The 27,079-nt window shown below is 45.7% G+C and overlaps 1 protein-coding gene and 1 long non-coding RNA gene across 2 annotated transcripts; one reads left to right on the top strand and one right to left on the bottom strand.

Annotated features, from left to right (window-relative positions):
* Positions 1–419: 419 nt before the first annotated feature.
* Positions 420–1,675, bottom strand: LOC132888771 (uncharacterized). The gene is made up of 3 exons (XR_009654969.1): positions 1,586–1,675; positions 1,382–1,484; positions 420–1,179 (listed from the first exon to the last, which is right to left on the bottom strand). It is a non-coding gene; the product is annotated as an uncharacterized LOC132888771 (long non-coding RNA).
* A 1,336-nt stretch (positions 1,676–3,011) lies between these two features.
* On the top strand, positions 3,012–4,979 carry LOC132888770 (uncharacterized). Its single transcript, XM_060924865.1, is given in 3 exon segments — positions 3,012–3,492; positions 4,071–4,223; positions 4,226–4,979. Coding segments are annotated over 3 exon segments (723 nt in total). The 5' UTR covers positions 3,012–3,479; the 3' UTR covers positions 4,783–4,979.
* Positions 4,980–27,079: the final 22,100 nt, after the last annotated feature.

Below are 27,079 nucleotides of genomic sequence, written 5' to 3' on the forward strand. Positions count from 1 at the left end.
CATCGTAGTCTGAAAACAGTATTCTGAAACTGTGATCCAGACTAAGTCCTCAATTTTCTCGTTTACTGCCCTTTGTAGTGTGTTTTGTAAAGCTTGGACTTCTGCATGCTGAGCAGATTGGAGAGAATACAGAGTGGGGGAATACACTTACAGATATTAAAGTGAGACATACTGAGGGCAGGTAAAACGATCAATGCCACGTCTCTGAGAGAACCAGCAACACCGGGAGCCTAATTCAAGGACTCCATCTAGTGATGAACTCTAGAAGCAAAGATTTTAATATATATCCACATGGTGGCGCTCATGCAACAATAGCAGGACAACTATTTAAAATCACAACTGGTTTCTGGTTTATATTCTCTGTCCATTTCCAACACACTTGTATTTATACATTGGACTCAGCAGGAAAAAATGAGCAGTTTATTTTTCCAAGTGTTTTTATTATAGCTGATTAATGACAAAAACCCAAGCATCATAAATAAAACAAATACTCAGACGAATCACTGAATCATATATCCCTGCCCCATTTTAAAACAATGCCAATAAAATGTACAAATTATATGCTGTAGACATAATTTTAAAAATTGGGGGGGGGATCAGCAGTTGAACAGTTGCAGTTTATCTGTATTTTATTCTTGTTTATTGTTGAGGAGCTACAAACACGAATCACAAAACAAGCCAGTAAATACAAATGATAAGGTTATGATATCTGTAAAATTTCATGATACAATGGATAGTATTACAAGAAAGTGCAATATACATTGGTTTACAATCAAAAAGGAAAAATAACAAGCATGAATTGCAATGTATAGTACATTTCACATAACCACACCAAGAGAGAGTGAGCTGATGGTGGTTTTACATCATCCAGCTATTTTCTATACTGCTTATCCATAACAGGTCATGGATGAGGTGAAGCCAATCCCATCTGACACTGGACAGGAGGTGGGGTACACCTGGACAGATCGCCCTAACTCTATCACGGGCCTAATGCAGAGAGACAGACAGCCATTCACACTCACACCTATGGTGAGTTTAGTCAGTAGATCTAATGTCTTTGGAGTGTGGGAGGAAACCAGAGCACTCCAAGGACGAGGTATGCAGGCACGAGGAGAACATGCAATCCTCTCACAGAAAGTCCTCTAGTCAGTCCACAGAGTTGAACCCCGAACCTCCTTGCTGTGAGGCAACAGTGGAAAGCACGACACCACCAAGCCATATTTTACTTATTATATACATTATGGAGCCAAACTACTTGCATGCATGAAAGTGAGAATCAGTTTGTGTTAAATGTACTCATATCAAGATTAATGTAAACAAAAATAATAAATTATGAATATAATTATAATCATATTCACAATAAGCAAAAGTTCAGATATACTTAGGCTAATCAGACAATCCCAGATGAGTCCTGATTCCTGTTAAACCAGTTGTGACCGTTGTTTTTGCATGACTAAACCAACCACTGCTTGAAGATGGCATTCCTGTTAAATAAAAAATAATAATTAATGTTATCTGCTCACACATATGTAAAACATGAAAATTACATTTAACTGTAATCCTACTTTTATACTTAAATTAATACCTTTTTTGTGATCAGAATCTGTGTAATATTCTTTATGATTTTGTTCATACATTAAATTGATCTTCTTCAGCAGTTCATCCACTTGGGGCTTATTGCTGATGTCTCGGTTATTGAGTGCATGAAATCTGTTCTCATGTATTTTCACTAATTCACTGAGATGTGGATTCCCTTGAATGAAGGTTTCAGTGGTTTGTCCTTCCAAATTATCCACTCCAGTGAAGAGAATCATTGTGTATTTTCTGGCATTTCGTCCAAGACAATCTTGTACATGTCTTTATTGCTGGAGTGAAGCGCTCCACGCTGAGCACTATAATAATGACATGAGGTCCAGGAGAGCAATCGGACACAGATTTGGAGATGGCCTCCTGAATTTGTTTCAGATTATCATCAAAGCCAGGAGATTCTATCAGCTTCAGACTCAGTCCAGAGATTGGGCATGTATAAATTGAACCTCCGACGATTTCATGTTGTACGCATTTTTCATGAAGGGTTTTGATGCTTGAAGTCTTTCCCACTCTGTTCCTTCCAAGGAATAAAACTCTGATTTGATTTTCAGACATACCCATTTCTGAGCCGATTGCGTCTCCAGATCTCTTTTTATTAGTCACTGCATTTTCTTGCTGGTCACCAGAAGAGGAAAAAGCAGAAGGGTTTTCTGCTTGGGAACTTGGATTTATCATCTCTGTCTTTTTTTAAATTCTTTAGCAGTTCTTCCACTGCCTCATCAGACCTGTTATCTCGATTGTTCCAGCAGTGGTATCTGTTACCACATTGCTTTAACAGATTACGAAACTCTTTACCTCCTTCCTTAATAAACTCCTTAAAATCTTTCCCCTCAAGGTCATCACTGCATGAAAACAGGATTGTGGTGTGATCCAGAAAGGTGCGGCCAAGCACCTTTTGAAGTTTAGAGATTTTACTAATTTCTTCTTCAGATTCCATTGAGCCAACACGTATGACCAGGAGAAAGGAGAAAGGTCCATCAAGACATTGTAGAGCCTGTTTTATTTGGGACATGACCTCACATTCAGTGAGTGCAGTGCAGTCCCAGCCTGGAGTATCTACTACTGTAACGCTCCAGCTATTGATTATCTCTGTAGCAGTTTCACATTGCTGTGTCACAGACTTTGCAGATGCTGCTGATTTGAACAGTTTTTTGCCCAATATTGTGTTTCCAGAAGAGCTCTTACCAGAGCCAGTAGCACCAATTAAAACGATCTGGACTGAATTATCAGTCAAAGTCTTCTTTGCCTTTGCAGACATTGTGATCTGAAATCACAACAGTTTGAAAGAAAAAGTCCCTGAAAAAAATATGAAGAATTGTTTTCACATTTTTTTCTTTGTGTCTTTGTTTTCCTGATGTAACATTTCAAATATCCGAACATCCACATTCCAATATTTATCTAACTCACTTCTTCAGGGATTTCACAAAAGGGAATATACTGAACAGAACTAATATCAACAAAATATTTCTCCAGTGTTTTCTGTAAAACTGTCTGGGTAATGCTGGAAAAATTCAACCAGAATTTGTTTTATTTGGGTAACCTATGCTGAGCATTTTTGTTTCTTCTATATTGAAACTAACTGTAATAGATAGAACCAGAGCATGTTTACAGTATGTTCATAAGACATGAGATAATCTAAAAATAAAACTCACCTTTGTGAAGTCGACAGAGAAGCAGACAAAAGAGTTGTGGTAGACTGAGGCTGAAACTATTTAAGGCTGTAAAGAGTCCAGCCTCATGAACCAAGTTATCCATTTATGGTTGTGTACATCAGAAAGGCGGGTCTACAAAGCCCACACCAGTATATAAAACTTATGAAAGATTTGAGAAATTCATTTTAAAAACTAACACGAAAGGAAGACACTATCAACTGCAATACTGCAATAACCATGGCTGCCTGTGGTGAGTGTGAAATGGCAAGGTGCTAATTTGTATAAACATCATCATCGTAAACGATAAAAGATAAAGTTAATATTAGCATGCTGTATTTAATTTTTATCAAACATTAAACAGATCAAAAAGCTTCTAGTCTTCGCGTTTATTACCTCTTGGCTAATTTTTATTTACAAAATTATATGTAAAACTATGCATGATTTTTGGCTCATATTTTCATAGTTTACTGCAATCTAGTGGCTAAATTTTAACTTTGTTTATTGCAGATAAATAAAAACAAGAAGCCAATTTTTTGTTTTTGTTTGCTTGTTTTTGTTTTCTTATTTTGGCAGAAGCTACTAGTAGTCTATTAAATCACCTTAACTTAAATGTTTGGACATTTATAGAGATGTTCAAGTCCAAACCTTGTTTGGATGTGAACATCTCTATAACCACAGTATGCAAATAGCTTAAGCTTTTCATTTAAATCTTGGTTTTAAAACACTGTCGATAATCAACAAATTCAAACATATATTGAATTTATGAAATAAATATTGAAAATCCAAAATATGAGCTAAATCTTCAAGTATTGTTGCATTATTTTACAGACAAAGATCCACTGCGCTTGGTCCTCCTGGGCAAGACAGGGGTTGGCAAAAGTGCCACAGGAAACACCATTTTCGGTGAGAGAGTATTCAAATCTGAAGCAAGAGCCATGTCTGTTACAAAGAAATGCGCATCTGAAACAAGAATTATCAACAAAGTATTACCATCATTGACACACCTGGTTTATACGACACAACAATGTCTGCTGAGTTCATTAAAAAAGAGACTGTGAGAGGTGCACAAATGGTAGCTCCTGGTCCTCATGCATTTCTTCTTCTGCTTGATGTGAGGCGTCACACTGAAGAGGAGAGAAACACTGTCAGGAAATTTCAAGAAATCTTTGGTGATGATGTGTGCAAGCATATGATTGTGGTCTTCACTCATGGAGATGACCTTGAGTTTGACAATAAAACCATAGAACGCTACATCCGTGAAGCTGGATCTCCCCTTCAGGACCTAATATCTGCATGCAAACAGAGATACCATGCGTTTAACAACAGGTCGCAGGACCGTACCCAAGTAGATCAATTCCTGCAAAAGATTCATGAGATGCTGAGGGGAAACAATTATAGTTATTATAGCTATGATTTGTTTTCAAAAGCACAGGCTCTCAAAGCAGCAGAAGCAAATGAAAGAGAGTGGCGACGAAGATATTCAGAATTAGAGCAACAAGCGCAGATTTCAGGAATAGGAATATTGTGCATTATACTATAATGGAGACTGTATGATGATGATCTCCTTTAGAAAGACAAAAGCTGAGAATATAAAAGAAATTGATTTTGAAGTATCCAGTTAAGAAAAATGTCTAAACAAAAATACTGAAAAACAGAAATACTGTTAAGTGCTACAATTTTAAGGATCTTTCTGTCTAATTGTATTTGATGTAACATGCTACTATAAGCACTGATGATCTGGGTTTTTTTTTTAATTATGTATATCACATGGAGTACTCCTATATTATAATGTTATATTCTTTATATGGGATATTGGTTTAGCACAGCAATTTACTCTTTGTAGATGTTTTCAGGGAAAGTACTATCGAGCATAGAGAGTTTTAACAGACAGTACTGTGTAAACAAAATTAAGTGATTTTTTTTTTTATCTTAGAGACCAGATTAAAAAAAAACGTGAAATCATAAGTTCAATCATCAAATACAGCACATGTTGTCAAAAATTAAAAGTTTAAATTTGAATTTATCCACCAGTCAGTGACGAGCATCCTGAGAGAACAACATGCTGTAAGTCTAATGCTTTGCTTTTCTTGCTTTGTCATTTGGAAGTGGTGTCAGGGATGCATTTTCTAACATGGTTGTTTTAAAAATGTTTCAGACTGGCTGATAAAACCAGAGACTGAAACTCAAATATTAAAACTATTTAATGACAGATGGGGGATGGGGGGGGGTGTTTGATGGTTATTGTTATGTGGTGGATTATGTATAACACTGTGCAAAAGTCTTAGTTTGCCTAATTATTTTAGACAAATTTCATCTTAGTTGTTTATTTTAGGAATTTTAGGACTAGAATGCTGGGTCAGTAAAAACAATATTTCACAAACAGTACTTGAAAAATGTTAGTATGTCAGTAAAGAAAGGAACATATGTAACAGTCCAACATCAACTAATAAACTGATTCCAGCAACAACAAAAGCAACAGTCAAAGTTTTAATTTAGACAAATTTACTCACCAATATTCTCATAAAACTTCATGAAGTGTCCCAAATATTGGCCTTGTGTCAGTTTAATGTTGTTTACTGCTCTTTATAGTGCATTTTCTTTTAATATAGAAAAAAGTTTAATTATTATTTCATTTTGTTTTAATGTTTAATATCATTATTTTCAAAGCAACATTGATTTACAGCATTACTTTACATGTGCCTAAGATTTTTCACCTGTAGTGTATGTCATGTAGCATAATGTACTATAATGTAATGTTGTACAAACAATATAAGGGATGTTTATTTTAAAGATGCCTACAAATCAAATGGCAGTTTAAGCTGTTTCCAGTGACATATGTACATATAGCATGGGGAGGAAAAGTACTGTGGAGCATGTCAAGCATTGTCTGGACTTTGGGGAGAAATTCTGATCATATTACAAACGTTCCAGAACCTGACCCAGATTTGTTTTAATAGCTTCTTGATCTTCATGATGTTGCTTGTTTTTCACTGTCCACAAATAAACTGGGGTAGTTATATCAAGATTATTGTACACAAATTGCATAAAAGTTGGCTCCATTCAACTAATTCAGGTACTCTAGATGGCAAATGGTTGCACTGGAATTATTTTAGGGGTTTCTCAGCAACAAGGATGAATACTTAGGCAATCACAGCTTTTATGTTTTTTATTTGTTAAAAAAAAATGCAATGTCTTCACTCAGACTACGTTATGTACATTCATTGTGTCTAATCTTAATAAAATCAATTTTAATTCCATGTCCTGAATCTATGAAATGTTCTTTTTTCTAATTTATAAATGTCTTATCTGTTAATATTTATTTATGCAAGCCACTGTGTACTGCTTCACAGTGCACACCTTAGCTGATATGACACAGTACAAACAGGTTACCCTCAGCCACATGAATGCCACTGATACTTCAATCACATCACTAGCGGTGGCTGTTGTGTTTTCTTGTAGATGTTACACTCACTGACTCATAATAACACAAAGCGTTCACAAACTTAGTGTATGCCCACTATCCAGTTACAGGCTAGGGTCAGGTAAAATGTTTTATCTTTGTCTCACAGGGTGGCTTTAATAAAAGGTACTTTTGATGTCTGGCCACATGATGATACAACATTATAGATTGCAGTGTATCGGTGTAAGCGGAGGGATTTTTAAAATTGATTTGTCATTAGATTGTATTCATCTCTTCTATATAATCAGTCTTGAACCTGGTGTGATGAAACTGCCTGGTGAAAATAGCAATTGTAATTAGTGGAAATAGACTCAGACCACATGTATCAGACCGTGTAGTGTATAAAAACAGATCTATTATTTTGAAAGTGAAAAAAGTGAATCAACGTAATAATACTACGCTGAAAATTTTAAATACATTATAATTTTTTTTATAATGCATAGGTGAAAGTGACCAAGACTGAGGGACATAAATGAGTGTTTGTGCATTTGAGTAATTGTAAAGGCGTTAAGAAAAAAATGAAAAGTCAAAGAACACTTTAAAATAAATTCAAAATTATTTTCAAAATTTTGTCAGGTAAACTCAGAGGATTTGAGGTTAGCTTTTTACATACACATCAGGTACACTCCTTTTAAACCTGCTGAGAAATGATTTCAAATTGATTTGTGTTTAAAACAGTTTACGCTTAAAAACTGTTGAGTTTTACGTCTTTAAAACGAGGGTTATGTATATAACCACGGTTCTATGAGTTTCGGATGACCGCCAGAGGCGGTGCTTTCAGCACATGGATATCCATCACACGAACGTGCAGGTCGAGTAATAGTAACAACAAAGTCACGTGTGACCTGGGTGACGTCACCCCGTGACCCCGGCAAAAAAGACTGGTGAACCCAGGAAGTGACCTCTTGGCAAATCTTCTCGTGTACACTCCGAGTGACTGCCAAGCTCTGGCGGTCATCTGAAACTCATAGAACCGCAGTTATATACATAACCCTTGTTCTATTTCGTTTCTCCTGACCGCCAGAGGCGGTGCTTTCAGCACATGGATGACTAATACCAACCAGGTCATGAGGAGTGCCTACCCGTACTCAGTGCTGCTGCGACGGGCCTGGAATGACGGCCGTTGCCACAGGATTATGTGGAACGACATTAAGACGGTAAAACCTGGTGAAGGTGCAGCTGGACGCCCAGGAGGCTGCGCTGTATATGTCTGAAAGGGGTACGCCCTTCACTGATGCCCATGAGGCCGCCACGCCCCGTGCAGAATACGCCCTGACAGCCGGAGGAATCGGGGAGCCACTGAGCCTGTAGGCATGCAATATGGCCTCGCCTATCCACTTGGATAGCCCCCGTTTAGAGAGCGCCAGACCCCTCCTCGGCCCTGTGTGGCACAGAAACAGGGCGTCACTCCTACGGAGGCCCGCCGTACGGGACGCGTACACCCTGAGGGCGCGAACTGGGCACAAAAGTTCCGACCTCTCACCATGGCCCGCCTCGAACGCCGCAAGGCTAAGGGGCTGGTTGAAGAAGGTAGCAGAGAGGGTCTTCAGGAGGAAAAAGGGGTTAGGCCACAGAGTGACCCCACTGTCGCCGGAGTGCCACTGCAGGCACTCCCCACTGACTGACAGCGCGTGTAACTCCCCGACGCGCCTCGTCGATGTAATGGCCAGAAGAAAAGCAGTCTTCAGGGAGAGCCATGAAATGTCTGCCGTGAGCAGGGGCTCAAACGGTGCGTCGCAGAGAGCCTGCAGCACCAAGTGAAGATCCCATGTGGGTACCCGGCTCTGTCGGGGGGGTCTCAACTGGAGAGCACCCTTCAAGAAACGTGCCACCAAGGGGTGGGACCCCACGGTCCTTCCCCCAACTCTGGCATGCTGAGCAGAGATGGCAGCTGCGTAGACCTTGATGGCGGAAGGAGTAAGACCCTTGTCAAACAGAGACTGGAGGAACAGTAGAATGGTCGGCAGGGAGCAGCATGTAGGCTCCTCCCCCCGAGTCAAGCACCAGTTGGAGAAAAGCCTCCATCTGTTGGCGTAGACGGCATTGGTGGAGGGTGGCCAAGAGCTTGCAATGGTGTTGACCACTGCCGGCTCACAAAGACCTAGCAGGGGGTCCAGCCCTTCAGCGGCCACACCCAGAGCTGCAGATGGGCTGGATCCGGGTGCCAGATCTGCCCTCCCAGCTGTGATAGCAGGTCTGTCCTCACTGGCAGGCACCAGGGGTCGCCGTTCAGAAGTTGCAGCAACTTGGGAAACCACACTCGGCCCGGCCACCGAGGGGCGACAAGCAGCAGCCCGTGGTGGTCCATCGCAACCCTGTGTAGGGTTGGCACGATCAGCGGCAGAGGGGGGAAGGCATACAGCAGTTGCCTCGGCCAAGCATGCACCAGCGCGTCCTGGCCCAGGGAGCTGGGGCCGTGGAGGCTGAACCACAGAGGGCAGTGTGTCGACTCCTGGCAGGCAAAGAGGTCCACCTCTGCCCTGCCAAAATGTTCCCAGATGGCGAGAACCACCGCTGGGTTGAGTCTCCATTACCCGGGATCGGGGTCCTGGCGGGACAGCAGATCCGCTGCCCTGTTGGCAGTGCCTGGCAGGTACATGGCATGCAGGCTCAAGAGATGTCGATGGGCCCACCGCAGAAGTTGGCCGGCCACTTCCAAGCACTGGAGGGACTTGGTGCCTCCCTGGTGGTTGATATAGTACACTACCGTAGCGTTGTCCGTCCGCACCAGAACGTGTCTGCCGGCCAGGCCTGGGAGGAAGTGCTGTAGGCCGAGGAACACAGCCCGTAGCTCCAGCATGTTGATGTGCTGCTGTTGCTGCCCTGGACTCCAGCAGCCTCTGACGGTCCGGCATTGCCAGACTTCACCCCAACCTCCCAGGGAAGCATCCGTGGTGATGACCTCCCTCCGGGAGGGGATAGCCGCCAGCGGAACACCCTGCAGAAGGTAAGCCCTCCTCCTCCATGGATGGAGGAGCCTGCAAAAAGTATCCGTCACCTTCACAAGCCTGTGCCCGTGCAGCGCTGGGTGGAGGTGGAGACCGTTGAGCCACCTCTGAAGTGGATGTAAGTCCAGGAGCCCCAGCGGGACCAGAGAGGAGGCTGCCGTAAGCATGCCCAGCAGGCACTGAAAGGTCTTCAGGGCGAGTGACCTGCCCCGTCCGAAGTGGCCAAGCAGCAGGCGGATGTTGTGGATCCTGGTCTGGGAGGGGGTTGCCATCAACGACCTCGAATCCAGGTGCATGCCCAAGAAAATCGTCTCCTGGCTGGGCACCAGCGAGCTCTTCTTGTAATTCACCTGAGCCCCAGCTCTGCGACATGTGAGAGCACAGTCGCAATGTGGGTGTGGGCCTGAGCTGCTGACTGTGAACAGACGAGCCAGTCGTCCAGGTAAGGCAGGACACGCAAACCCCATGCCTGAAGTGTTGCCAATTCCGCTGCCACACACCTGGTGAACACACGGGGTGCCAGCGATATCCCAAAGGGCAGAACATTGAACTCGAAAGCCTGGCCCTCGAAGGCAAACCGCAGGAACTGCCTGTGGTGTGGCGCAATGGGAACATGGAAGTAGGCGTCTTTCAGGTCGACGGTGGCAAACCAGTCGCCCGCCTGGATGTGGTGTAAGACATCCACTGTATGCAGCATGCGGAATCTCATGGTCTTCAAGTGGGAGTTGAGGGACCTCAGGTCGAGGATCAGGCGGATACCGCCGTCCTTCTTCAGAACCAGAAAATACCTGGAGTAGAACCCACCTTGCTGTCTCTGCCTATCGACGGGAGAGATTGCTCCTTTCTCCAGGAGGGTGGCGATTTCCTGCCGGAGGACAAGGGACTTCCCCGGATGGCTCACGGTGGTGTGTTTGACCCCATGAAAACGCGGCAGTCGGCGGCAGAACTGGATGCGGTAACCCTCGGTGAGGGTCACCAGCACCCAGGGGTCTGGGGTCAATGCTATCCAGCGTTGGAGCTGTTCGCTGGAAAAGCGGCCGACCGCCAGCACGCTGATGTCAGTGCCGCCCAGACTGCCCCCGTCGGTCACCAGGGGGGCGACGAGGAGCGGACTGGGTGTAGGGGGTGGTGCCGTGGGTCTGGGAGGTGGTGGGGCGATGAAAGTCATCAACCCGTCTGGTCTCCTGGCGGGTGCGTGGCCAAGACGGAGTCGGTGTGGGCCCCCTGAAGGACTGGGCAGCATTCCCATGGTGGTAGACCTGGCGGAGGCCAGCGAACTGCTGTCACGCCTGGACGACCTGGGCACTCCGGTCCAGGGCTTGTTGAGGTAGGGGCGTCCTGCATTGCTGCCAGGGCCCTGCAGTCACTAGGGAGGTGGGAAAGGCATCTGGGGTCTGCCAAACACCTCTGTAACTCCTCGATGTATGGGGCCGAGGGCGGAACAGACAACGAGGAAGGCTGTGTGGAGCCTCTGAAAAAAGCACTCTGATGCTGGGCCACCGGGGACATGTCCAAACCCAGACGGGCCAATGCAGCCCTCAGCGTTGGCTGGATGGATGAGCGTCCGCCTTCCGACGCTGCCACGGTGCCATGGCTGGTGGCCTGGGAACCGGCCGGAGAGGTGGAGTCGTGACCATCAGACCCACCGCAGTCAAAGCTCTCCGACGCCTGGATCGACAGCTCATCCAGGCCGCGTGCATCCACGGCTGGTGACAGAAGCGGTGGTGATGGTGAACGGTCGGGCTGCCAGGCAAGGGTGGCTGCGGGAACACTGCTACCCTGTAGCGGAGGCTGGAGATTCGCCAGCAGGGCCTTCATCTCCTCCAGCTCGGCGGACATCACCTCCACCTTCCGAGCCAAATCGCCCGAGCGCTTCTTTTTCGCCTTGGAAGCAGAGACGCGTGGGGGAGCCCCACAGTGCTTGCTGGGCCCCGCTGCTGCAGCCGGCACCATGTCCTGTCCCCCCGAGGCCAGGGGGATGTCAGGGTCCATGACACCTGGCTGGCAGAAGGGAACTTAAAAAATAGGGCAAGAACACCCCAATAGTTAGTAAGTAACACGAAATAAACAATCAGGCGGCAACAAAAAACGACCGGGCGAACACACCCGTGGTCAGAAAAAAATGGTGCGAGGGCCTAAGCGAGAGCACCCGGACCTCGACAACCGCGAGCCTACTGCCGCGGGTTTAAAAGACAGCCGCAACTAAACAGTCATTCACTAGCGTGAGAAGACATCATACACCACTAAAACACACAAGACAGCCAGCCCGTGAACAGGCCGGAGGCAAGGCTACACAAAACAAGGCGGTCGATAATACTAACAAAAATAGGCGCCGTGCGCCACAGAACTGATAACAAAACAGCGGCGAGAAACACCGCTTTAATTCAAATGAAATGAAAACCACTTACTTGAATGAAAACAAGCCGGCCTCCAGCGGCGAGGACACCGCCTCGGAGGGCTAGTCAACTAACTCCACCGAGCGAGAGCACTCGGATAACGGAGTAACAAAACAATACGAATACAACGACAAGAGAAAAAGGAATTGATGGACTTAACACAGTTTCTTGGAGGATGCGTAAGCACAGCGCCAACCCCACGGGTAATGAAACTAACACGGCGCTTTGTCCAAATTTCCAAACTCCAATCCAACTCGCAACCTGCAAAACGCGAGAAGATGCAAGAGGTCACTTCCTGGGTTCACCGGTCTTTTGTGCTGGGGTCACGGGGTGACATCACCCAGGGCACACGTGACTTTGTTGTTACTATTACTCGACCTGCACGTTCGTGTGATGGATATCCATGTGCTGAAAGCACCGCCTGTGGCGGTCAGGAGAAACGAAATAGAACAGCAGTAGAACATTCCATTCTATTTACAGTACTAAGCTTAGCCATTTAAATGAAGACTAGAAACACTAGAAAGACCAGAAAGTTTCCATCTCATAGTTCAAGGTTTTTTTATTTGCCATTTATGCATAAACCAACAGTTCAGACACATGGATGTCTGGCCACATGATAATACACCATTATAGATCGTAGTGTATCGGTGTAAGCGGAGGGATTTTTAAAATTGATTTGTCATTAGATTGTATTCATCTCTTCTATATAATCAGTCTTGAACCTGGTGTGATGAAACTGCCTGGTGAAAATAGCAATTGTAATTAGTGGAAATAGACTCAGACCACATGTATCAGACCGTGTAGTGTATAAAAACACATCTATTATTTTGAAAGTGAAAAAAGTGAATCAACGTAATAATATTACGCTGAAAATTTTAAATACATTATAATTTTTTTATAATGCATAGGTGAAAGTGACCAAGACTGAGGGACATAAATGAGTGTTTGTGCATTTGAGTAATTGTAAAGGCGGTAAGAAAAAAATGAAAAGTCAAAGAACACTTTAAAATAAATTCAAAATTATTTTAAAAATTTTGTCAGGTAAACTCAGAGGATTTGAGGTTAGCTTTTAACATACACATCAGGTACACTCCTTTTAAACCTGCTGAGAAATGATTTCAAATTGATTTGTGTTTAAAACAGTTTACACTTAAAAACTGTTGAGTTTTACGTCTTTAAAACAGCAGTAGAACTTTCCATTCTATTTACAGTACTAAGCTTTGCCATTTAAATGAAGACTAGAAACACTAGAAAGACCAGAAATTTTCCATCTCATAATTCAAGGTCAAGGTTTTTTTATTTGCCATTTATGCATAAACCAACAGTTCAGACACATTGATATCTGGCCACATTGATATCTGGCCACATGATGGTACACTATTATAGATGGCAGTGTATCGGTGTAAGCGGAGGGATTTTTAAAATTGATTTGTCATTAGATTGTATTCATCTCTTCTATATAATCAGTATTGAACCTGGTGCGATGAAACTGCCTGGTGAAAATAGCAATTGTAATTAAAGCCGCAAGCGGCCTCGACGGGCCCTCGCGCCAGCGGCCAAGGGGGGCGGGGGCACGCGTCCCCGCGAAATACCTTCCACAGCTTCTGCGGCAAGAGACATTACTCCCACAATGGCGACAAAGCACAGAATTGGACACATGGCAACAATAGGGTCTCGCACTGTACGGTGCTCGGGGCCTAATAATAATAATAATAATAATAATAATCCTTCAAAAACAATAGGGTCTCTCACTGTACGGTGCTCGGGCCCTAATAATAATAATAATAGCTAGAAACTATATGCCAAGCAGGCACCTTAATGCGAGAGGCAAAAATCACAACACGTTAGGGGGCGCTATAGAGGCCCTGAGGCCCGCCTGGATCTGGGCTTCTGGTTCTCAGTAGCGGTGGCAGTCTAAGAAAAAGGAGCCAAATTGTGTGCGTTGTCGACCATGGCAAGCGCCCCAATAAGGGTCTTGTAAAGAGTTTGCTCGCCAAGTTTGACAAATCAGAAGCTGCAATATCATTTTTGCCATAACCAGCACCCCCAGGGGCGAAAGTGCACAAAGTTTGGCGTACATGTCAGGTGAGCTATGAAGAGTTTGCGTATGAAGTTTGATGACAATTGAGTAAATAGAAGATGAGATATAGATTTTTGGAGAATAAATTTTTTGGTTTTTCAGTAGGTGGCGCTATGCTGTACATGAGCGATTATGAGTTGGAGAAATAAGTGTCTACAACAGCAACGTCCAATCACAAGGTAGTGGTGTGAAGGAAAAGCATTATGGAATTATTTACCAAAAACCCGTTTTGGAGCAATTGCGTCGGCCAAAAACAGCGCCCCCCATGGACGAAAATTCCCAAAATGTGGAATACATGACATGGGAGGTAGTAAGAGGGTGGCCGTGAAGTTTGACTAAATTTGAGGAAAGATTGGATTTTTTGCCCAAAAATAGCGTCCCCAGTGGCGAAACATCACAGAAATTGGGTAACATGTCAGAAGCCCAATGAGTGATTTGCGTGTGAAGTATGAGCAGGTTTGAGCTATTAGAAGATTTGTTATGAATTTTTAAGCATGTGAAATTCTGCATTGAAAAGTGATTGACGTATAACTTCTGAACGGTTTATCCTACGTGAAACGTATTTAGCAAGTTTTGTCAGCCATGTCTGTAGATGATGTGTATCAATTTTGGTGATGTTCCTATGAACGGTCTAGGAGGAGTTGCGCCGTCTTCGTGGCCATGCATTTCGCACAAAAGTGAAATAACCTCACTTCCTGTTGGGCGTGGCTAATGCATTGGCATTAGATTTTTGTCCGGCTTAGCGAGATACATATGCGTACCAAAGGGCATGCCACTACTACAAACTACATGGCAACCAGGCACCTTAAAGCGAGAGGCAAAAATCACAACACGTTAGGGGTGCTATAGAGGCCCCGAGGCCCGCCTGGATCTGGGCTTCTGGTTCTCAGTAGCGGTGGCAGTCCAAGAAAAAGGGGCAAAATTTCGTGCGTTGTCGACCATGGCAAGCGCCCCAATAAGGGTCTTGTAAAGAGTTTGCCTGCCAAGTTTGACAAATCAGAAGCTGCAATATCATTTTTGCCATAACCAGCACCCCCAGTCGCGAAAGTGCACAAAATTTGGCGTATATGTCAGGTGAGCTATGAAGAGTTTGCGTATGAAGTTTGATGACAATTGAGTAAATAGAAGATGAGATATAGATTTTTGAAGAATAAATTTTTTGGTTTTTCCCATGTCAGTAGGTGGCGCTATGCTGTACATGAGCGATTATGAGATGGAAAAATAAGTGTCCACAACAGCAACGTACTATCACAAGGTAGTGGTGTGAAGGAAAAGCATTATGGAATTATTTACCAAAAACCCATTTTGGAGAAATTGCGTCGGCCAAAAACAGCGCCCCCCCATGGACGAAAATTCCCAAAATGTGGTATACATGACATGGGAGGTAGTAAGAGGGTGGCCGTGAAGTTTGACCAAATTTGAGGAAAGATTGGATTTTTTGCCCAAAAATAGCGCCCCCAGTGGTGAAATATCACAGACATTGGGTAACATGTCAGAAGCCCAATGAGTGATTAGCGTGTGAAGTATGAGCAGTGTGGAGCAATGAGAAGATTTGTTATGAATTTTTTAGCATGTAAAATTTTGAAGTGAAAATTGATTGACGTATAACTTCTGAACGGTTTATCCTATGTGAAACGTATTTAGTAACTTTTGTCAGCCATGTCTGTAGATGATGTGTATCAATTTTGGTGACATTCCCATGAACGGTCTAGGAGGAGTTGCGCCGTCTTCGTGGCCATGCATTTCGCACAAAAGTGAAATTACCTCACTTCCTGTTGGGCGTGGCTAATGCATTGGCATTACATTTTTGTCCGGCTTAGTGAGATACATATGCATACCAAATGGCATGCCACTACTACCAACTATATGGCCACCAGGCACCTTAATGCGGGAGGCCAAAATCACAACAACTTAGGGGGCGCTATAGAGGCCTTGAGCCCCGGCCAAGTTTGGGCTTTTGGTTCTGAGTAGCGGTGGCAATTCTCAGAACTGGCGCCAAATTTCGTGCGTTTTCGCCCATGGCAAGCGCCCCGAAAATGGCCCAACAGCGGAGAAAAATAAAGAAGAAGAAGAAGAGAAGAAGAAGACGGAAGAATAAATAAATTAAAGCCGCAAGCGGCCTCGACGGGCCCTCGCGCCAGCTGCCAAGGGGGGTGGGGGCATGCGTCCCTGCGAAAAACCTTCCACAGCTTCTTCGGCAAGAGACATTACTCCCACAATGGCGACAAAGCACAGAATTGGACACAGAGTACATGGTGCGCTGAGATGTTGTCATGGACAGAACATTTTATGCCATGGCTTCCCAACCAAATTAATGTATTTACCTCATCAGTCACCAAGCTATAGCTACATAGGATTGTCTTCTGTTAGACATCAATTAGTCTGTATGTAACGCTACAACACTTGCTCCCGACTGCCTACCCATCCCCCACAAGTCATGTGTGTTAAAGGCAACCAAAACAACATACTCCTGGTGCCTCATGATTGTAAACACCTCTCCTGCAACTGCTACAGTGCAATGAGCGCCCCCAGTGGTGAAAGTTCACCAAATTTGGTACACATGTCAAGGGAACTATGAAGAGTTGTGTCAAGTTTGATCAAGTTTGACAAATCAGAAGCCGAGATATAAATTGTTGCCTGAAAACAGCGCCCCCAGTGGCAAAAGGTCACAAAACTTGGGAGAAATGTCAGGTGACCTGTTAAGAGTGTGCGTATCAAGTTTGATCAAGATTGAGTAAATAGAAGATGAGATATTGATTTTTGAAGAATTAATGTTTTGGTTTTTCCCATGTCAGAAGGTGGCGCTATGCTGTACATGAGCGATTATGAGTTGGAAAAATAAGTGTCTACAACAGCAACGTACTATCACAAGGTAGTGGTGTGAAGGAAAAGCATTATGGAATTATTTACCAAAAACCCGTATTGGAGCAATTGCGTCGGCCAAAAACAGCGCCCCCCATGGACGAAAATTCCCAAAATGTGGTATACATGACATGGGAGGTAGTAAGAGGGTAGCCGTGAAGTTTGACCAAATTTGAGGAAAGATTGGATTTTTTGCCCAAAAATAGCGCCCCCAGTGGCGAAATATCACAGAAATTGGGTAGCATGTCAGAAGCCCAATGAGTGATTTGCGTGTGAAGTATGAGCAGTTTTGAGCAATTAGAAGATTTGTTATGAATTTTTAAGCATGTAAAATTTAGCATTGAAAATTGATTGACGTATAACTTCTGAACGGCTTATCCTACGTGAAACGTATTTAGGAACTTTTGTCAGCCATGTCTGTAGATGATGTCTATCAATTTTGGTGACATTCCTATGAACGGCCTAGGAGGAGTTGCGCCGTCTTCGTGGCCATGCATTTCGCACAAAAGTGAAATTACCTCACTTCCTGTTGGGCGTGGCTAATGCATTGGCATTACATTTTTGTCCGGCTTAGTGAGATACATATGCGTACCAAATGGCATGCCACTACTACAAACTACATGGCAACCAGGCACCTTTATGCGGGAGGCCAAAATCACAACGACTTAGGGGGCGCTATAGAGGCCTTGAGGCCCGCCTGGATCTGGGATTCTGGTTCTCAGTAGCGGTGGCAGTCTAAGAAAAAGGAGCCAAATTTCGTGCGTTGTCGACCATGGCAAGCGCCCCAATAAGGGTCTTGTAAAGAGTTTGCTTGCCAAGTTTGACAAATCAGAAGCTGCAATATCATTTGTGCCATAACCAGCACCCCCAGGGGCGAAGGTGCACAAAATTTGGCGTATATGTCACGTGAGCTATGAAGAGTTCGCATATGAAGTTTGATGACAATTGAGTAAACAGAAGATGAGATATAGATTTTTGAAGAATAAATTTTTTGGTTTTTCCCATGTCAGTAGGTGGCGCTGTGCTGTACATGAGCGATTATGAGTTGGAAAAATAAGTGTCTACAACAGCAACGTACTATCACAAGGTAGTGGTGTGAAGGGAAAGCATTATGGAATTATTGACCAAAAACCCGTTTTGGAGCAATTGCGTCGGCCAAAAACAGCGCCCCCCATGGACGAAAATTCCCAAAATGTGGTACACATGACATGGGGGGTAGTAAGAGGGTGGCCGTGAAGTTTGACCAAATTTGAGGAAAGATTGGATTTTTTGCCCAAAAATAGCGCCCCCAGTGGCGAAAAATCACAGAAATTGGGTAACATGTCAGAAGCCCAATGATTGATTTGCGTGTGAAGTATGAGCAGTTTTGAGCAATCAGAAGATTTGTTATGAATTTTTAAGCATGTAAAATTTTGCATCAAAAATTGATTGACGTATAACTTCTGAACGGTTTATCCTACGTGAAACGTATTTAGTAACTTTTGTCAGCCATGTCTGTAGATGATGTGTATCAATTTTGGTGACATTCCTATGAACGGTCTAGGAGGAGTTGCGCCGTCTTCGTGCCCATGCATTTCGCACAAAAGTGAAATTACCTCACTTCCTGTTGGGCGTGGCTAATGCATTGGCATTACATTTTTGTCCGGATTAGTGAGATACATATGCGTACCAAATGGCATGCCACTACTACAAACTACATGGCACCCAGGCACCTTAATGCGGGAGGCCAAAATCACAACGACTTAGGGGGCGCTATAGAGGCCCTGAGCCCCGGCCAAGTTTGGGCTTTTGGTTCTGAGTAGCGGTGGCAATTCTCGGAACTGGTGCCAAATTTCGTGCGTTTTCGCCCATGGCAAGTGCCCCGAAAATGGCCCAACAGCGGAGAAAAATAAAGAAGAAGACGGAAGAAGAATAATAATAGTGAACTCTTACAAGAACAATAGGGCCTTCGCCCTATAGGGCTCGGGCCCTAATAATAGTGAACTCTTACAAGAACAATAGGGCCTTCGCCCTATAGGGCCCCATGAACGGTCTAGGAGGAGTTGCGCCGTCTTCGTGGCCATGCATTTCGCACAAAAGTGAAATTACCTCACTTCCTGTTGGGCGTGGCTAATGCATTGGCATTACATTTTTGTCCGGCTTAGTGAGATACATATGCATACCAAATGGCATGACACTACTACCAACTATATGGCCACCAGGCACCTTAATGCGGGAGGCCAAAATCACAACGACTTAGGGGGCGCTATAGAGGCCCTGAGCCCCGGCCAAGTTTGGGCTTTTGGTTCTGAGTAGCGGTGGCAATTCTCAGAACTGGCACCAAATTTCGTGCGTTTTCGCCCATGGCAAGCGCCCCGAAAATGGCCCAACAGCGGAGAAAAATAAAGAAGAAGAAGAAGAAGAAGAAGAAGACGGAAGAATAATAATAGTGAACTCTTACAAGAACAATAGGGCCTTCGCCCTATAGGGCTCGGGCCCTAATTAGTGGAAATAGACTCAGACCACATGTATCAGACCGTGTAGTGTATAAAAACAGATCTATTATTTTGAAAGTGAAAAAAGTGAATCAACGTAATAATATTACGCTGAAAATTTTAAATACATTATAATTTTTTTTATAACGCATACGTGAAAGTGACCAAGACTGAGGGACATAAATGAGTGTTTGTGCGTTTGAGTAATTGTAAAGGCGTTAAGAAAAAAATGAAAAGTCAAAGAACACTTTAAAATAAATTCAAAATTATTTTCAAAATTTTGTCAGGTAAAGTCAAAGGATTTGAGGTTAGCTTTTTACATACACATCAGGTACACTCCTTTTAAACCTACTGAGAAATGATTTCAAATTGATTTGTGTTTAAAACAGTTTACACTTAAAAACTGTTGAGTTTTACGTCTTTAAAACAGCAGTAGAACATTTCATTCTATTAACAGTACTAAGCTTAGCCATTTAAATGAAGACTAGAAACACTAGAAAGACCAGAAAGTTTCCATCTCATAGTTCAAGGTTTTTTTATTTGCCATTTATGCATAAACCAACAGTTCAGACACATGGATGTCTGGCCACATGATAATACACCATTATAGATCGCAGTGTATCGGTGTAAGCGGAGGGATTTTTAAAATTGATTTGTCATTAGATTGTATTCATCTCTTCTATATAATCAGTCTTGAACCTGGTGTGATGAAACTGCCTGGTGAAAATAGCAATTGTAATTAGTGGAAATAGACTCAGACCACATGTATCAGACCGTGTAGTGTATAAAAACAGATCTATTATTTTGAAAGTGAAAAAAGTGAATCAACGTAATAATATTACACTGAAAATTTTAAATACATTATAATTTTTTTTATAATGCATAGGTGAAAGTGACCAAGACTGAGGGACATAAATGAGTGTTTGTGCATTTGAGTAATTGTAAAGGTGTTAAGAAAAAAATGAAAAGTCAAAGAACACTTTAAAATAAATTCAAAATTATTTTCAAAATTTTGTCAGGTAAACTCAGAGGATTTGAGGTTAGCTTTTTACATGCACATCAGGTACACTCCTTTTAAACCTGCTGAGAAATGATTTCAAGTTGATTTGCGTTTAAAACAGTTTACACTTAAAAACTGTTGAGTTTTACGTCTTTAAAACAGCAGTAGAACATTCCATTCTATTTACAATACTAAGCTTAGCCATTTAAATGAAGACTAGAAACACTAGAAAGACCAGAAAGTTTCCATCTCATAGTTCAAGGTTTTTTTATTTGCCATTTATGCATAAACCAACAGTTCAGACACATTGATGTCTGGCCACATGAAGATACACCATTATAGATCGCAGTGTATCGGTGTAAGCGGAGGGATTTTGTTGCAGCGGGGGCATGGTCAAGCGCCGGTCTGTGACAGGAGGGCGGAGTCAGGGAAGGTAAGTGGCAGAATCACTTCACCTGAGAGCAATTAATCTGTGTTTGTGTGTCTTCCCAGTGACCGCGCCCTATATGAGGAGGGAGAGTGAGAGCGGAGGTAGCTCATCCCTGAACCAGACGCCGGTTGTGTGTGTCTGTCTGTTTGAATGAATTATTGTTTAACTGAAAAGTCTAGCAATAAAACGCTATTTTGGAACTTGGTCTCTGTCCTGACGTCCTCTGTGCTCCACCCACACATAGGGAGTCCTACAGTGGTGCCGAAACCCGGGAAAAAGTGGAGCACCAACCCAGCAGCCCCATGGAATCCTCCCCGTTCACCGACCTGGTCCACGCCCTCGCCACGGCTCAGCAAAGCCCGCACCAGGCACTCGTCACACTCCGAAAGGAACAAGAAAGGCGCTTCGAAGCCCTGGTGCTGGCCCAGCAGGAAGATCGCAAGGCGTTCCGGCATCTCCTCACGTCGGCGGGGCCCACCAGCGCTCCGGCCGCGGGCCCGTCTCCCCTCACTGTCACCAAGATGGGCCCGCAGGATGACCCCAAGGCGTTCCTCACGTTGTTCGAACAGGTCGCCTATGCCTCGGGGTGGCCGATGGAGCAGCGTGCGGCACGCCTCCTCCCCCTGCTCACGGGAGAGGCACAGCTGGCCGCGCTACAGCTCCCCACCGACCGCCGGCTGGCCTACGCGGACCTCTGCCGGGCCGTCCTCCAGCGCGTGGGGCGCACACAGGAACAACAGCGCCAGCGCTTCCGCGCGCTGCAATTGGAGGAAGTCGGCTGGCTGTTCGCGTTCGGCCAGCAGCTCCGGGATGCCTGCTGGCGGTGGCTGAGGGCCAACGATCGCAACGCCGAGGGAATCGTCGACCAGGTGGTACTGGAACAGTTCGTCCCCCGCTTACCAGCAGGAACCGCGGAGTGGGTCCAGTGCCACTGCCCGGCATCGCTGGATCAGGCAGTCGAGCTGGCGGAGGATCATCTGGCGGCTGTCCCGGTGGCAGGACAGCGGATGACATCATCTCTTCTCTCTCTCTCTCTCTCTCTCTCTCTCCCCCTCCTCCTGTGTCCCGTCCTTGCCCCATTCCCCCACCGCGGAGGCGGGGGCCGGCACCACCCCAGCCGGCCCGCCGCACCCGCGGTGCCCTCCCGTTTCTCCCTTCTGTGTCTGTCTCTCCCCCACCTCAGGTGAGTGAGCCCCAGATCACCGGTGCAGAGGGAAAACCCGGGCCGGTTTGCTGGCGCTGCAGGGAACCAGGCCACCTTCAACAGCAGTGCACAGCAATGGAAGTGGGCGCGGTGGTTCGGATCCCCGACGCGCCAGAGGCCGCCCTCGATCGGGCCGGAGCGTATCGCATACCGGTGAGTATCCAAGGGGCTACATATCAGGCGTTGGTGGATTCTGGTTGTAATCAGACCTCAATTTGCCAAAGCCTGGTTCAAAACGAGGCATTGGGGGGAGCACAAGGGGTGAAGGTTTTGTGTGTGCACGGGGATGTTCACCGCTACCCTTTGGTGTCGGTCCACATTATTTTCAGAGGGGAAAAATTTATAGTGAAGGCGGCGGTTAATCCTCGCCTTACCCACTCTTTAATTTTGGGGACGGATTGGCCGGGATTTCGGGGGTTAATGACGCACCTAGTAGAGAGTGGGTCCTGCCAATTGACAGGGGGAGGTCCCAGTGTCACTTTGGCGGGAGCAGCTGTCACAGAGCCGTCTACGTCATCTCCGCGTCAGAGTGAGGAGCCGCCGGCTCCTCCTCTCTCTATTGGGGAATCCCTCGCGGATTTCCCATTAGAGCAGTCGCGAGACGAGACTCTGCGGCATGCGTTTGACCAAGTGAGAGTAATCGATGGTCAAATGCTCCCGCCGAACGCCACCCCGTCCTTCCCCTACTTCGCAATTTTGAAGGATAGATTATACCGAGTGACGCAGGACACTCAAACTAAAGAGTGAGTCACGCAGCTTTTGATTCCAAAGAGCCGCCGGGAATTGGTATTCCCGGCGGCTCACTTTAATCCCATGGCTGGACACTTGGGGCAGGATAAAACACTAGCCCGAATAATGGCCCGATTCTATTGGCCGGGGATTCGCGGCGATGTCCGTAGGTGGTGTACGGCATGCCGCGAATGCCAGTTAGTAAATCCAGCGGCCATTCCAAAAGCGCCTTTGCGCCCTCTACCGTTAATCGAGACCCCGTTTGAGAGAATTGGGATGGATCTCGTCGGGCCATTAGATCGGTCAGCACGAGGGTACCGCTTTATATTAGTTCTGGTGGACTATGCAACGCGATACCCGGAAGCAGTGCCTCTGCGCAATATCTCAGCACGCAGTATTGCAGAGGCACTCTTCCGCGTCATCTCCCGAGTTGGAATCCAGAAAGAGATTCTGACTGACCAAGGCGCTACATTTATGTCACGTACACTGAGCGAACTGTATGGGTTATTGGGGATTAAGCCGATCCGCACCAGCGTATATCACCCACAAACGGACGGTTTAGTGGAACGGTTCAACCGCACCCTCAAAAATATTATTAAAAAATTCGTAAGTGAGGACGCACGTAATTGGGATAAGTGGCTCAAACCCTTGCTGTTCTCAGTGCGAGAGGTCCCCCAAGCCTCCACGGGGTTCTCCCCATTCGAATTATTATATGGGCGTAAGCCGCGCGGCATCCTGGACGTGCTGCGGGAAAATTGGGAGGAGGGACCTTCACAAAGTAAGAATGAAATTCAGTATGTTATGGACCTGCGCGCAAAACTCCACACGCTCACCCACCTAACTCAGGAGAATTTGCGGCAGGCCCAGGAACGGCAAGCCCGCCTGTACAACAAGGGTACGCACCTTAGAGAGTTCACACCGGGAGATAAAGTACTCATACTGCTGCCCACGTCGAGCTCCAAATTGATCGCCAAGTGGCAAGGGCCGTTTGAGGTCACACGGCGAGTCGGGGACATCGACTATGAGGTGAGGCGAACAGACAGGGGTGGGGCGCTACAGATCTACCACCTCAATCTGCTGAAACTCTGGAACGAGGAGGTCCCCGTGGCGTTGGTGTCGGTAGTTCCGGAGAAGGCGGAGCTGGGGCCGGAGGTTCAAAAAGGGACATTGGCATCACGTACCTCTCCGGTCCCCTGTGGAGACCACCTCTCCCCGACCCAACTCATGGAGGTCGTCCAGTTGCAGGCCGAGTTTTCGGATGTGTTCTCGCCCCTGCCCAGTCGCACTAACCTCATAGAACACCACATAGAGACGCCCCCGGGGCTGGTAGTGCGTAGCCGCCCTTACAGGCTACCCGAACACAAAAAAAAGTGGTTCGGGAAGAACTTCAGGCCATGCTCGAAATGGGCATCGTCGAGGAGTCCCACAGTGACTGGAGCAGCCCGGTGGCCTTGGTTCCCAAGGCCGACGGCTCGGTCCGGTTCTGTGTGGACTATAGAAAAGTCAACGCGGTGTCTAAATTCGACGCGTATCCAATGCCTCGTATTGATGAGCTGCTCGATCGACTAGGCACGGCTCGCTTTTACTCGACACTGGATTTGATGAAGGGATATTGGCAGATCCCCTTGACTCCATTATCCTGGGAGAAAATGGCCTTTTCCACACCGTTCGGCTTACACCAGTTCGTCACACTTCCGTTTGGGCTGTTTGGGGCGCCCGCTACGTTTCAGCGGCTGATGGACAGGGTCCTCCGGCCCCACTCCACCTATGCGGCCGCGTATTTGGATGATGTTATCATTTATAGTAATGACTGGCAGCGGCACCTGCAACACCTGAGGGCCGTCCTTAGGTCGCTGAGGCGGGCGGGACTCACTGCCAACCCAAAGAAGTGTGCGATTGGGCGGTTGGAAGTAAGGTATCTGGGCTTCCACTTGGGCAACGGGCAGGTGCGTCCCCAAATAAATAAGACAGCAGCAATTGCGGCCTGCCCGAGGCCCAAGACCAAAAAGGGGGTGAGACAGTTCCTGGGGCTGGCTGGCTACTATCGTAGGTTTATACCTAATTATTCGGATGTCACCAGCCCGCTGACTGACCTCACTAAAAAGGGAGCGCCAGATCCAGTCCAGTGGACGGAGCAGTGTCAGCGGGCTTTCTCTGAGGTAAAGGCTGCACTGTGTGGGGGGCCACTTTTACACTCCCCTGACTTCTCTCTCCCTTTTACGTTACAGACGGATGCGTCGGACAGAGGGCTGGGGGCCGTTTTGTCCCAGCAGGTGGAGGGGGAGGACCGCCCGGTCCTTTACATCAGTCGGAAGCTGTCAGTGCGTGAGGGGCGCTACAGCACGATTGAGAAGGTGTGCCTGGTGATCAAGTGGGCGGTCCTTGCCCTCCGTTACTACCTGCTGGGGCGCCCTTTCACCCTCTGTTCGGACCACGTGCCCCTCCAGTGGCTCCACCGCATGAAGGATGCCAACGCGTGGATCACCCGTTGGTATCTGGCACTCCAACCCTTCAACTTCTAGGTGGTCCACAGGCCGGGGGCGCAGATGGTCGTGGCGGACTTCCTCTCCCGTCAAGGGGGGGGGGGGGGGAGTCGGCTGCAGACCGGACGGGCACCCGGCCTGAGTCGGGCGGTGGGGGTATGTGGCAGCGGGGGCGTGGTCAAGCGCCGGTCTGTGACAGGAGGGCGGAGTCAGGGAAGGTAAGTGGCAGAATCACTTCACCTGAGAGCAATTAACCTGTGTTTGTGTGCCTTCCCAGTGACCGCGCCCTATATGAGGAGGGAGAGTGAGAGCGGAGGTAGCTCATCCCTGAACCAGACGCCGGTTGTGTGTCTGTCTGTTTGAATGAATTATTGTTTAACTGAAAAGTCTAGCAATAAAACGCTATTTTGGAACCTGGTCTCTGTCCTGCCGTCCTCTGTGCTCCACCCACACATAGGGAGTCCTACAGATTTTTAAAATTGATTTGTCATTAGATTGTATTCATCTCTTCTATATAATCAGTCTTGAACCTGGTGTGATGAAACTGCCTGGTGAAAATAGCAATTGTAATTAGTGGAAATAGACTCAGACCACATGTATCAGACCGTGTAGTGTATAAAAACACATCTATTATTTTGAAAGTGAAAAAAGTGAATCAACGTAATAATATTACGCTGAAAATTTTAAATACATTATAATTTTTTTATAATGCATAGGTGAAAGTGACCAAGACTGAGGGACATAAATGAGTGTTTGTGCATTTGAGTAATTGTAAAGGCGTTAAGAAAAAAATGAAAAGTCAAAGAACACTTTAAAATAAATTCAAAATTATTTTCAAAATTTTGTCAGGTAAACTCAGAGGATTTGAGGTTAGCTTTTTACATACACATCAGGTACACTCCTTTTAAACCTGCTGAGAAATGATTTCAAATTGATTTGCGTTTTAAACAGTTTACACTTAAAAACTGTTGAGTTTTACGTCTTTAAAACAGCAGTAGAACATTCCATTCTATTTACATTACTAAGCTTAGCCATTTAAATGAAGACTAGAAACACTAGAAAGACCAGAAAGTTTCCATCTCATAGTTCAAGGTTTTTTTATTTGCCATTTATGCATAAACCAACAGTTCAGACACATTGATGTCTGGCCACATGATGATACACCATTACAGATCGCAGTGTATCTGTGTAAGCGGAGGGATTTTTAAAATTGATTTGTCATTAGATTGCATTCATCTCTTCTATATAATCAGTCTTGAACCTGGTGTGATGAAACTGCCTGGTGAAAATAGCAATTGTAATTAGTGGAAATAGACTCAGACCACATGTATCAGACCATCTATTATTTTTAACTTACATGTAATCTGACATGTCCATTGTCAACCTCAAAAAGGGCCTCAGTTTCTGAAGACTGGTCAGAAAATCGCTCTGTTTCGTCGGCCATAGCTGCCTTGAAGGCCAAGCAGTCGTTCTGCATGTGACGTCACGGCAAATATGGCAGCCACTGACAGCGGCTTGGTGCTTGGCCAGATTGATGCAGCTGCACACAAAGAGTTTCATTCTGTTGGTGGTTAATTCTATTATGAAAGTGATCAGTGGTGTTTGTAGTTTTATTACAGAAACTTATTTTAGAACATAATTTTGCTGTCAGGTGCACTTTAACATGAGCCAATGTGAGAGAGGCCTTCAGTTGTTTAGAAGTTACCCTGGGGTCCTTTGTGACCTCGCCGACTGTTACATGCCTTGCTCTTGGAGTGATCTTTGTTGGTTG

The sequence above is a fragment of the Neoarius graeffei genome, chromosome 7 (genome assembly GCF_027579695.1).
Source record: "Neoarius graeffei isolate fNeoGra1 chromosome 7, fNeoGra1.pri, whole genome shotgun sequence".
NCBI classification, from domain to species: Eukaryota; Metazoa; Chordata; class Actinopteri; order Siluriformes; family Ariidae; genus Neoarius; species Neoarius graeffei.